Source organism: Lissotriton helveticus, chromosome 8 (genome assembly GCF_964261635.1).
Source record: "Lissotriton helveticus chromosome 8, aLisHel1.1, whole genome shotgun sequence".
In the NCBI taxonomy this organism is placed as follows: Eukaryota; Metazoa; Chordata; class Amphibia; order Caudata; family Salamandridae; genus Lissotriton; species Lissotriton helveticus.
In genome coordinates this window covers 1,687,699,525-1,687,712,025 of record NC_136069.1, presented here as the reverse complement: position 1 = coordinate 1,687,712,025, position 12,501 = coordinate 1,687,699,525, and the positions used below count along the sequence as shown (strand labels likewise).

The following is a 12,501-nucleotide window of genomic DNA, read 5'->3' as shown; positions in this document are numbered from 1 at the left end:
ATTTCACTTTTGTAGTATGTTTAACAATCATAAACTTTTAGAAAATACTTATACTCACTGGTGATATCATCAGTGATGTAATCAATGATGTTATTTGAGATGTCATCAATGATGTCACTGACCATATAATTAGTGATGTAATATTTGAGACCATGAGCAGCGCACTGCTGGGGTATCAGATATAGTTAGCTCAGCTAATTATAACTGCTGAATTTTACTGGTTTTGTAGGAGTGAAATCAGAGCCTAACTATAACGTCCCTTTAACATTTGTTTATTTCAGTGACTTTCAAATGTTTTTTTAAATTCTATTTCCTAACTATATCGGCCGTGTAAGCTTTGTTTTTTCCAATACATTTCTAAGGCTTCTTCAATTTTATTTCCTAACTATACCATCCCTGTAACCTTGGATTTTTTCAGTGAATACATATATATATATATATACACAAACATGGGAAGTTATTATCAAGATCATGTTTCCTTAGGAAATTAGGAAAAGCCTTATTTGTGTTTCCACAAAAGTGTTACTTTGTGAGTAGTTTACACATGGGAAGTTTTGGGTTGATCCATCAAGCGGGGAGCAACAAAACAGTGGAGCCCAAAATACATTCTCCCTATTCATCTTTCCAATGAAATGTTTGACAGAGCTACAGGCCAAACGGCTGAACAGATTTATACCAAACTAGGCAGAAAGCTAGATGTTGGCCCAGAAAGAGGACTTTATGTGTATTGGTGAAAATCCATGCAGTAGTTTTGAAAAAATAAAGGGTCACAAAATTGTATATATCATGCCATTGAGGATCTGCGGACCCGACATAAATCATCCTGGGATCTGATTACTTCCACCACTTTAACCAGGAAGTGGCGGCAGCCATCTTAGGATGCAGGAAAATTTAAAAAAATAAGACATAGAGGGCAGGGCAGTAATACCCTTGGCCCCTAAAACTGGTGGTCCGTGACCAAAGGTGTTTTTCCCTGGAATCTGATGGAAAAAAAAAAGTGTGGGCTTCCACACATTTCTATTGAAAGACCCATTCCTGGGTGGACCAGGGCCAGGGGAGGAGGCATGGGGTATGTTTTAGCGGAATGGGCACGCCGCCCACTCCCTGAGCCATAGAACGGCCTCCTTGACCCCATCAATCACAGGGCTGGTACTTTCAATAAAGGGGAGGGGGGACATGCAGCCCACCCTCCTGAACCATACAAAGGCCCTGGGGACTGCATCTCCCGGGGCCGGCTCAGTGATGATGTTCCGAGATGAGCAATCCCTGGAGCACTGGGCAGGAGCACTAGCAGGCAGGGAAATGCTTTCAACAATCAATCTTGGAATTTTAAAGCACGCTACTCACCGGTGAGTGTCTCAAGGCACGAGGGGTGCAGCTCCTGGTCAGTCAAAAAGCCAGGTCTTGAGGTTCTTCCTGAAGGTGTGCAGAGTAGGGTAGCGTCTGATGTTTACTGGGAGCTCGTTCCATGCCTTGGCTGCGACATGAGAGAAGACTCTTCCACCTGCTCTGGTTCTGTGGATGCATGGGTTTCTACTAAGGTAACGTTGGTGAAGTGGATGTTTCTTTTGGGTATGTGAAAATATACTGTTTCATTGAGGCATTTGGGTCCGATGTAGTGGAGGGAATTGTAGGCATGGGTGATTAGCTTGAAGGCTACTCTCTTGTTGACGGGGAGCCAGTGGAGGTCTCACAAGTGTTGGGTCATGTGCTCACATCCTGGGGTGCAGAGGACGAGTCTGGCCACGGTGTTCTGGATGGTCTGGAGTTTGTGTAGCAGGGATGTGTTGATTCCAGCATAGAGCGCGTTTTCCGTTGTTCAGTCTGCTAGTTATGTGTGCATAGGTGTCGGATTTCCTGGTTTCGGGGGATCCATTTGAAGGTTTTGCAGAGGATGCAGAGGAAGTTGAAGCAGGGGGAGGCGACGGCGTTGATCTGGTATCATGGTGAGGGAGGAGTTGAGAATGATGTAGAGGTTATAAGCATGGTCCTTAGGGGTGGGTGGGTTTCCGAGGGTGGAGGGCTACCAGGTGCTGTCCCAGGAGGTGGCGGAGGGTCAGAGAAGGAGGAGCTCTGTCTTCTCTGAGTTGAGCATTAGGCAGCTGCTGCTCATCCAGGCTGTGATGTCTTTCATTCCTTCCTGGAAGCTGAGTCTGGTGTCCTCGGAGTTCTTCATGAGGGAGAGGATGAGCTGGGTGTTGTCAGCATATAATACTATGCTGAGTCCATACTGTCTGACGATGGCGGCAAGGGGGGCAATGTAGATATTGAAGAGCGTGGGGCTGACCGATGATCCTTGGGGTATGCCGCAGTTGATCGCTGTGAGTTCGGAGAGGAAGGATGAGAGTCTGATCCTTGGGGTTCTGCCGGGGAGAAAGGAGCGATCCAGTCAAGGGCGGTTCCCGTATACGAGCATCGTGGAGTCTGGCTGACAGAGTACAGTGGGAGACGGTGTCAAAGGCTGCGGAGAGGTCTAGCAGATTGAGGGCCACGGTGAGACCCTGGTCGAGGAGTGTGAGGATGTCATCGGTGGTGGCAAGGAGGGCGGTCTTGGTGCTGTGGTTCTGCGAAATCTGGACTGGGAAGGATCATGGATGACGTCCTCTTTGATGAAGGTAGTTAGCTGGGAGTTGATGATTTTCTCTGTGACTTTGGCTGCGAAGTGAAGGAGAGAGATGGGACGGTAGTTTTACAGGTCCGTCGGGTCTTGATGAGGGGCTTGTCCTCTTCCCACCTCCAGGCATCAAGGAAAATGCCATATTCGAAGCTGGTGTTAATGGTGTGGCGCAGCTCGGGTGCAAGGGAGGTGAAGGATCTGTGGAAGATGTGCTCTGAGCAGGGGTCCATGGGGGCTCCTGAGTGGGTGCTGTTCATGGTCGTGGTGGTGGTGGTGTCTTCGGTGGTGACCGCTGTCCAGGTGGTGATGGTGGGTTGGCTGTCATCACAGGAGGGAACGGTCGTTTTGGAGCCTGTTCACTGAAGTTGTCATAGAGAGCCTTGATTTTCAAGTGGAAGTAGGAGCCAAGCTTGTTCCAGAGGTCCTGGGAAGGTGTGATGTCTGTGGCTTTACTGGGTAGTTTGATGAGTTGCTGGATGATGTTAAAGAGTTCCTTCCAGTTGCTGGAGTTGGTGAGGATTTTGTACCGCAGGTTCTTGGAGGTCAGTTGTGAACAAGGTGGCCTTCAGGGGGTGTTGTCTGTCGGGGTTGCGGAGGGGGACAAGCTTGTCAATGCAGCTGGTGATCCAGTGGTGTAGTTCCTTGGCTGCAGTGTTGCCATTGGTCCTGGTGGAGGAGTGGTCGTGGACGAGGGTGGAGCTGAGGTGATACTCTGTGATCTTGCTCCAATTCCTTTGTGGTAGGCATGAAGTGGGCTTGTGATTGGTGGTGATATTGAAGGAGAAGTGTACGAGTGGTGGTCTGTCCATAGTGGCTGTGATGTGTGGCTGAAGCAGATGTTGGTCCCTACTGCAGAGATGGGGTTGAGGATGTGTCCTGCCTTGTGGGTGAGGGTGGTGAAGAGCTGCTCAGTCTGAGGTTGGCAAAGTTGTTGCAGAGGGCGGTGGAGTTGGGGTTGCTGTGGCTGTCAAGGTGGAAGTTCAGGTCTCCGATGTGTATGTAGTACATGGAGGCAGTGGCGTGGGGTGCGATGAGGTCAGCAATGGTAGTGGTGAACGAGGCAAAAGGTCATGGGGATTTGTAGGCGAGGGTGCCACGAAGTGTGGTTCCGGAGCGGTCTGTGTCTGGAAGTGGATATGTTAGGTGTTGGAGAGGGAGCTCTTATGTGTGATAGCGAGTTCTCCTCCTGGGCGGTGGGTGCGGTCCTTCCTCTTGATCTTGTATCCATCAGGGATGGTGGTGGCGATGTTGGGGACAGAAGAGGCGTTGTTCCAGGTTTCAGTGAAGAAGGTGACATCTGGCGAGAGGTTGTCGTGGAGGTTCCAGACCACTACGGCATATCTGTGCAGGGAGCGCACATTGAGGAGGTGTTTGAATAACTGCCCAGGTACAACTTTAGTGACTGTATGTGTGAATGGTTAGTGCCTAGTGATTAGATGAATGCATAGGTGTTGCCTGCGTACTTTAAGGAGAACATAATTAGTGCCTCCATGATTGGAAGAGTACATGTGTAAATGCCTGGGTGATGCAGTAACTGAATACATAGTGCGTGATGATTCGATAACTGCCTGAGTAGTGTTTAGGTGATTGTAAAGTATCTCCATTGCTGTTAGATACGTAACAGTTGTGACTATAGCTCTAACTCATTGTTGAACTTCTTCTGTCAGTATCAAACTATCTGTTTTAGTGTAACTATCTTTTTCTAATGACCTATATGTCAGAAAAGTCTAGACTTCACACTCTATTTTTATTTGGATACATGCCTCTCTACGGGCATACATTGCTATTCACATGCAATAGTAAGTTTCTAAAACTGAAAACAACAAATCTCACTTTTTCAAAGCACAAAATGTTTTCCTAATGGCACACCTACATCATTTCTCAAATTTTTCTTGTGTGCGGAAACATATATTCAGCATTTCTCAAAGAAAAGTTATCCACCTATTAAAATTAAAGTAGCACAAGTACTCTCAACAAACCTTCTGCACTGTAAAAGTTCCTCAATTTTAATCAGAGCATGTTTAAAGAAATACACCACCCTCATCACATACATGCCATTTTCATTAGCCTTAAAGAACATAGATCACCATGTAAACATATATGTGATTCCATAATAGATATACACCTTTAAGCCATCTTTCCAAAAATAGATAGATCTCTACATCTTTAAATAAACTCGAGTCCCACAGATCATATAACAATCTGCACCCACAAAAAAATCACATACCACTCACACAACATACCAAACAAATATTACTACTTTATAATACATATACAGGCACAGAGCAATTTCCTTTTTTTAATGTTTTACTTTAATGTTTTACTTTTGACTACACTACTCCTGCTTGATAATGTGACCAAAAGCACTACAACTCCCAAAATGCAAAAACATAGATGTATATATTCTGCACATAATGTTTAGACATTAAAACATTCTTACTTTTAAGTACCTTGCTCATTGCAACTTTGAACAATAATATACTGTTATTTTTCTATAAACTACACAGTGGTATAAAGGAGCACTAATTCATGTTTCTCTTGCTTACCAAAATGTTTAGTGCTAACATCTTAAACACTCCCTCTGATAGATACAGTTCATCTCATATATTTTTTTCATATCACTCTGATACTCTTTTTTATAAAAATCCCATATACATCTTCATTTATAATGTATTTTTTAAAATAGCTAAAAAGTTATATACATCCAGTGAATTGAGTTTGTAGATTATATTGTTGTTTTAGCTCTCTTGTAGGATTTGTAAAAACTAAGCACAAGCACAATGGTACACCACTCTCATACAAAACAACCAAAAAATGGCAACCTCTTTAACTTTCCTCTCTAAGATCATTAGAAAGGCAGCAAATAAAATCATGTCTTTCATTTTAGTATATTCTATCTGCACTTGTGAATGGTTAGCATCTGTTAACACTTCCCTCTCTTTCAAAAGGAGGTTCCTGTCTCCGAATGTCTGTTATTTTTTCATGATGATCAAGGAATAATCGTAAAAAGAAAACGGGAGTCCAAACTAATATTTTCCCTCAGTTTTTTTTTATATTTAGATACTGCACAACAGTTTATTACATAGTCCTGAGTTGGAATGTAAAGCTTGTCATTACTTAAATTGTGTCATAACTCCTCAAATGTATAAAAATAACGCTCTGACTCAATATACAGTTAGATAGATGCATCTAGCAACCCAGTGGTACCAGTAGGTCACAAGTTCACAGCACATTCTAGAATGCTACTGGCAAATGGAATACAACAGGCGTGGTTTAGTGCCCAGATTTAACCTCTACCGCGCTAGCGGGTTTTCCCGCTGTTCGCTGAAATTTGAAAATCGCGCGTATCGTGACAAAGCCAGCTCGTCATGCGTGTAATGCAGGTAACGCCCATGACGAGCTGGCTTTGTCATCAGCGCTGAAGGGGTTAAAACCATATCCATGCCCGTATTATTTTAAAACAACAGCCAATAATAGGCCTGCTTCTTAATGCATCCAACGTACTTTCTAATTGCATTCCCTTACTTACTGAAAATATCAAATGAATTTTATATATATATATATATATATATATATATATATATATATATATATATATATATATATATATAAAGAAAGCACTTCCAATTTATTTGGAAGACTATATCATTCAGCTACAGCCTTCCCCCGACTACTATTTCACCTTCACTTCAAAATGCTTACACTATGGGTGGTTGGCCACAGCTATGTATATTGGGCTGAAGCTGGTTCAAAAAAGAGTATTGACAGGGACTTGGGTTTGCTAAATGTGGAGCTTACTTAGCTTGGCCAGAGAGAGTTGAAGTTTAATCAGTTGCTGACTTTGGTTACTACCATTGTGGATTACAAAGCTCCTCACCACATAATTGTGGCAGTGCTGGCATTGACCTAGGCACATTGACTGGGGTAGGGCTGGAAATCCTAATGCAAGATGCCATTGCAGAACTGATGTCACTTTTCCCTTCCACTGTCTTAGTATACTCTAATATAGGCCAAAGACTGAAATGGAAGTGGTCAAATGAATTCTGTCCACAGACTGACAAAGCCGGAAGACATGTTATTTGAAATGTTTTCGCATTCCTCAGAGACCAGCGCATGGGCTGTATCTATAACAATCTGCATTTTGACATGCATGGAATTTATAGAAATGATGGAGTGCACTTTACAGACGAAGGCAACATAGTGTTTCTAAGTAATCTGAAACTCTGCATCCGGTCTTATGCGTAGCTGTCATATACACACATTCAACACAAAGGCTCTTGTCAGGACCACCTTAGTACACAAAATATTATTTATTTGAATAAAAATCCCTTTTTTTAGTTTTTGGGTATCTTCACGACAATATTGAGATTGCCATGAATATGTCGTGAAATCACAAAAGAAAAGCAGACATTCAACAGCCACCAGCACATCCAAAAATATTAACTAAAAAAATGTATTCTAAACATTGCTCTACCCATATTACTATATACATGCGTCTTTAAAAACATGTTTAAACTCGTGTTTTTGTACTAAGTTTCTTAAAAATCTATCTCTAAAACGTATTTTCTGTTTTCGCAGTTATTCAGGGAGGCACAACAATGCCCTTAACGGCGATAATCGCACCTTTGCCATAAAGTGAAAAACACATATGTGCACCCATTTATAGTTTTTTACACACTAGGGGTGTATTACTGTACATTTCAAACTAATGTTTTTCTAGTGTATTTCTAGGACAATCATCTTTAAAACCCATTTTCTGTTTTCGGAGTGAGGCTTGAGATGGCACCGACATCAGTAAGCGTGATCCCTGCGGATATGGCGCGAAAGTGGAAAGCAAAATCCGGAATTCAATAGCCACCACCACATTAAAAAATTATACCTATATGACTAAATCTAACCATCACACTAGATAAATCAATATGTAAATATCTATTAAAACATTTATCAAAATCTCAATATAATACAATATGTATTAACGATTCAATTATTTATATTTTTGATTTTCCTCAATATTCACGGTGTAGCCGCAATATTCATGATGTCTCCGCAATGGTACACAGGAGTCGGACTGGTGATTGTGGCATCGTCACGAAAATTGCGCGTGATTGAAAAAATCTATTTTGGACACATAACTAGTGTCACTTACATGTCTAAAACATGGGGTCAGAGTACCTCAACCCTGACTCCTTATGTTTGCTTTCATAGAAAACTTTAGCCCCGGAACCGTTTCTGATAGATAGATAAAATGGTGGCTGCAAATTTCTCTTCAAGTTGCATAAACCCAATCACAGCATTCCTGTTAGAACACGCAGACGCGAAATATCTGCGGCCAAAGTTATCACTAGAATTTTCACCTTAAATTTCACAAAAACTACTGAACGGATTTGCACCAAATAACAAAAAGCACAATCTACGTAACAACATCTACCTTTCTGCCACATTTGATGTAACTCTGTCGAGCGGTTCGGGCTGTAAGTTAGAAAACATGTTCCTATGGGAATTAACATTACAAATGCACCCTTATTTTAAATCCCTATTTCTTGGCCCCCACTGCAAGGATCACCCCCAAACTTTCCATGACACACGGAATGTACTTTGACTCCTGTTGGGGAAATGTGTATGCAGATTGGTCACACAACACCAAAGTTATAGGAAAGTCAATAAAATGTTTTTCCTTTGGAAATTAGTTCCCACCTATACCTACCTACTGGCGACCGTCAGTAGGATATCTATATTCATATGTAGATATATCGAAACAATCCTGGCCGCTGTCAGCGCGGGTTGAAACAGGTGCAGACCTCTTCTCCTATTTTAGTGAATTCAAGCTTTTTAATAAAGCGCCATCACACCATCAGTCCTGTCAGCAGTGGTGATTTTATTGTCAGCAATCACAGAGCGAGTACTCTCCTCGACGTATATATATCAGAGAACTCTTGGTAGTTTCCAAGTTTAAATGGAGAGCAGCTCCTGTATAGAGCACCCTACAATACCAGCAACACTCTGTTTTTCTAGAAAAGTGTTTAAGCATAGGATTAGCACAGTGCCTTCAAGGCAGGGGTAGAAAGGGACAAAGTATTTTGCTATTTCTACTGTGATGTCTTTAAGAACAGGATTAGAACATTGCCATTCATGCCGAGTTGTAAAATTACATAAGCCTTTTACCACTCCAGGCAGAGTAGTATAGCTTTGAATTGGTACAATACCAACCAAACCAACCTTGAATGAATAAAATCATCCTCTGACGTGCTTCACTCAATCATTATAGCTCATCAGAGAGGCTTGGCTTTCTCCACATACAAGGGAGTACGCAATATAAGTCACATCAATACCCTTTCAGACTTAAAGTGCCGCATAAATAAGATATATTGAAAGAAAAGTGATAATATTAATATATTTGCCATATTTATTTTTATACTATATTTAATTTGATGAGTTACTGTGCTCTAAAATTATATTTCATTAGTTCCATGTTAGTATTAAATATTTTACATTTATCTTACACATTCAAATATTTTTAAATACTGAACTTTATTTAATTTCCATCAACATTCCAAGCGGGAGCTCTCAAGCCCAGTGTTGGAGAACTCCACCCACATGTGAACATTTTCCAGTAGTAACTTAACACTTACAATTTTTTTTGCAGGAGGCTCCAACCTCTTTCTGGAGGGATTGATGCATGTACGTCTACAGTTAGGTATAAATCTCCAGTAGGAAATAGAGAATAGGAAGAAAGCGGAGAGTTAAACACAGGAATAGCAGTACATCTACACCTGTGTCAATATACATCTTTTTGAGTCAGGCCCTTTACCTCTAGCAATATGGATGTCAATCATGGGTATTCAGTGGCAGCAGCTACTACCACTTGGTTGCCTTTTGATACCAATAGCTCTGCCCTTGCTAAACACCATGCTAGCAGCATGAACAGGAAGTAAGCAAGGTTCTAAGAACCACGTCTACTTTGGGTAGTTTCTAATCAGTGACTTTGCTTTAGTTTCAAAGAAGTCTTTAGGAGGATGTTGATGCATGCTTTCCCTTCCCGTTATCCTGGTGACTCAATGTCAATGTTCATGAGCACTAACACCATTTTCTGGTATTGACTAGACAGGCTGCCTCTCATTCAATACCCCACCCCTACTTGAGCTCTCTGAAACATCAACTTTGTGGCTTGTAATGCTTCACAAAAAACTTAAATTTAACAGATGAAAATGATATTTGTTTTTCATTTTGCTTCTCTCCCCAGATTCTCCATTATCTAAAAAATTTGCATTTTAAAACTCGGACTGGGGAAGAAATCTACTTCGATGAGTATGGAGACGCGCCTGCTTCGTATGACATCCTTAATGTTCAGATTTCTGAAGATGGCATCTTCCATCTTGTCAAAGTGGGAAAATTTGACCCCCGTGCTCCTGGAAGTAAAGCCATAACAGTCAACGCAAGCACCATCCTGTGGGGGGATGGGTCCTCTCAGGTGAAAATGAAGTTCTGTTCATTCAATCACAATGTCCTAGCTTCATTTCTTGTTTTATCATCAGTGTCACACTCAACTGTTTTCCAGTGTTGGTATGAGCACTTTGGCAAAAAATACTACCGTGAACTATCTTGGTATAGTGGTTTGTTTTAGTCTCAGCTTACTACACATTTATTGTGCCTCCCAAAACTGAAAAATGTGTTTATAGAAAGCATCACAGATAAATACTATAAGAAACAATAACAAAGTGTGTGCCACAAAAACCCTTGAGAGAAGAGTTAATTATATCACTAAAAGTAGTTTTACTTAGGGTAAAACATACATATTTATAAGACATTGTCCCCACCTTTAAAAAACTGTATGATGGTTCACCTCTTCATTCATGCGCTAGCTCGCTTATTTCCAAGCACCACATTTACTGAAAACAAACTTTTTTTGAATAATTGTATTTCATGATTTTCAAATTAAATTGCATAAATTCAACTTAATATCAAACAAATATTTTACAAACTCCCACAGTTCATCATATGTAGACCTTAGTACTAACCAGTCCCTTGGTGTGAACTATGGTCTACTATCTAAAATGTCCCCTTAGGTTAGGTTCCAGAATGGTGCAACCTATCTTGGTAAAGAGGAGTGAGCTAATGATAACAAGTATGGGTCTGTGCAGCATAGTATTACCAGAAGAACTCAACAAACCAACATGCCACCACCTTAGTTAGGAGGAACAGGAACTGCTGGCCAGTGTAGCGCAACCCCCGATTAAAAACAGACACAGTGGTCACTTATCAACGCTCATCTATTGGTCGAGGTCCAAGTGTGGAAGTGGAGGCAGCATTCAAGCAAAGTGAGAAATAGACAGGGAATCCTCTTCAGTTTGAGATACTCTGATAGAGACCCTAAAACACATACACACACACCCGTCCCCAGTGGTTCTAGCACATATCGGGTGCAGGTTAGTAGGCTCAGGCTGTCAACTGAACTTCTTAGGTTATATCAGGCTCCAAAGATGCCTAATGCTGTTATGTGGACTTAATTGTATGAAAGTTATTTTTTCAAGGCAGTTTCTTTTCTTTTATATTGCATTTCTTCGCATACACATCTATGTTTATTATGCAGTTAAGACTTTGTTTGCCCTAAATTGCATTTGTGTGCTGCTCAACAGAAATGCTTTGGCGATACAGTGTTCATTTTATGAACAGGAAAAATTATTTAAAAATGACTAGCCTTTGGGGTCCCTTTGTTTTGTGGTGTGATCACAGAAGAAACTCCAGGCAGAATCTTTCACCCAGCATAAAAATGCTATTTCTCCACCTAGTCCAGAAGAAGTCCTAAATTCAACAGGAACGGTGGTGCATAAGAACTCCACAAAGACCCTTACAAAGATCCTCACACATTTAGCTACAAACCTGTACTCCAAAGTGATCTGAGGTGCCCTATAATTGTCAATATACGTCCAACTGAGGCATTACCTTTGCCTCCAGCAAGGAAACCTTCAAGACGGATGTAGTTGTCTTTGAACAATGGGAGTGTCAGTGTTTCTCGATGTCATGATAGTCAATGCCACTTTTCTTTAAAGTGCAGTCATTAATTATGCTCACCAGTAAAGATATTTAGATCAGCCTTACACCTCGGTGGCGCTAAGCTCCGCTCGCCCCTGCTGCTACTCACACCAGCAACAATTTCCCAGGGTCATTGACTGCACAGAAGTACCTGAGCTCCTGGTTCGACCCCGCTAGATAAACTTTGACTGCCTGAGATTGTTTGCTATTGTTACTTTATTGGTCTAATTTAGTGTTCTAATGGTTTCCACATGTTGCTTAATTTCCACTTGTTGCACCTTTGCCACATCTGCATCAGACTTTGCTGATTGTAAGTTCTTGGGTGCCTTTTATTTTTTTGCCATTTCCACTGCTTCTAGCTCTAACCTTTCTGCTGACCCCTCCCACTACCCAGTGTTACATATGGAAGCCGCTGCGCGGCCACGACTAAAGCAAGCCTGTTTGTGCCCACCCACACCTGGACCGCACCCAGCACCAGGACCCCTGGCTCTTTGACCCCACGAAGATACACTGCAGCAGACCTTCGAGCCCCAGAACCCCAGATATGCCAACAATCTCTGCTGCTGCACATCCCCATGGACCACCAAAGGACAATCCTCCTGTTGACACTGTCTCTTCACCATCAGCACTGAGGCATCCAACGACACCAGCAACACCGCCAAAGAAGCTTGGCTAGCTACATAAACCAAGACCCCCAAAGCGACCCACCAGGGCATCCCACTCAATGCACGTTCTTTTGGGAAACGTGCTGACGAGATCTGGGACATGCTCTCCTCCAGCACCCCGGTCATTCTCTTTTCACAGAAACCTGGCTTTACCCTGCATCCGCACCAGACATTGCTACCGCCATCTAT

General features: G+C 42.0%; 1 protein-coding gene across 1 annotated transcript in view; it reads left to right on the top strand.

Annotated features, from left to right (window-relative positions):
• Positions 1 to 12,501, top strand: part of LOC144774090 (extracellular calcium-sensing receptor-like) — a 183,150-nt gene that overhangs the window by 139,051 nt on the left and 31,598 nt on the right. Inside the window, exon 4 of the mRNA XM_078659116.1 lies at positions 9,858 to 10,085. Coding sequence (XP_078515242.1) covers positions 9,858 to 10,085 — 228 coding nt within the window. The remainder of the gene's footprint in view (positions 1 to 9,857; positions 10,086 to 12,501) is intronic.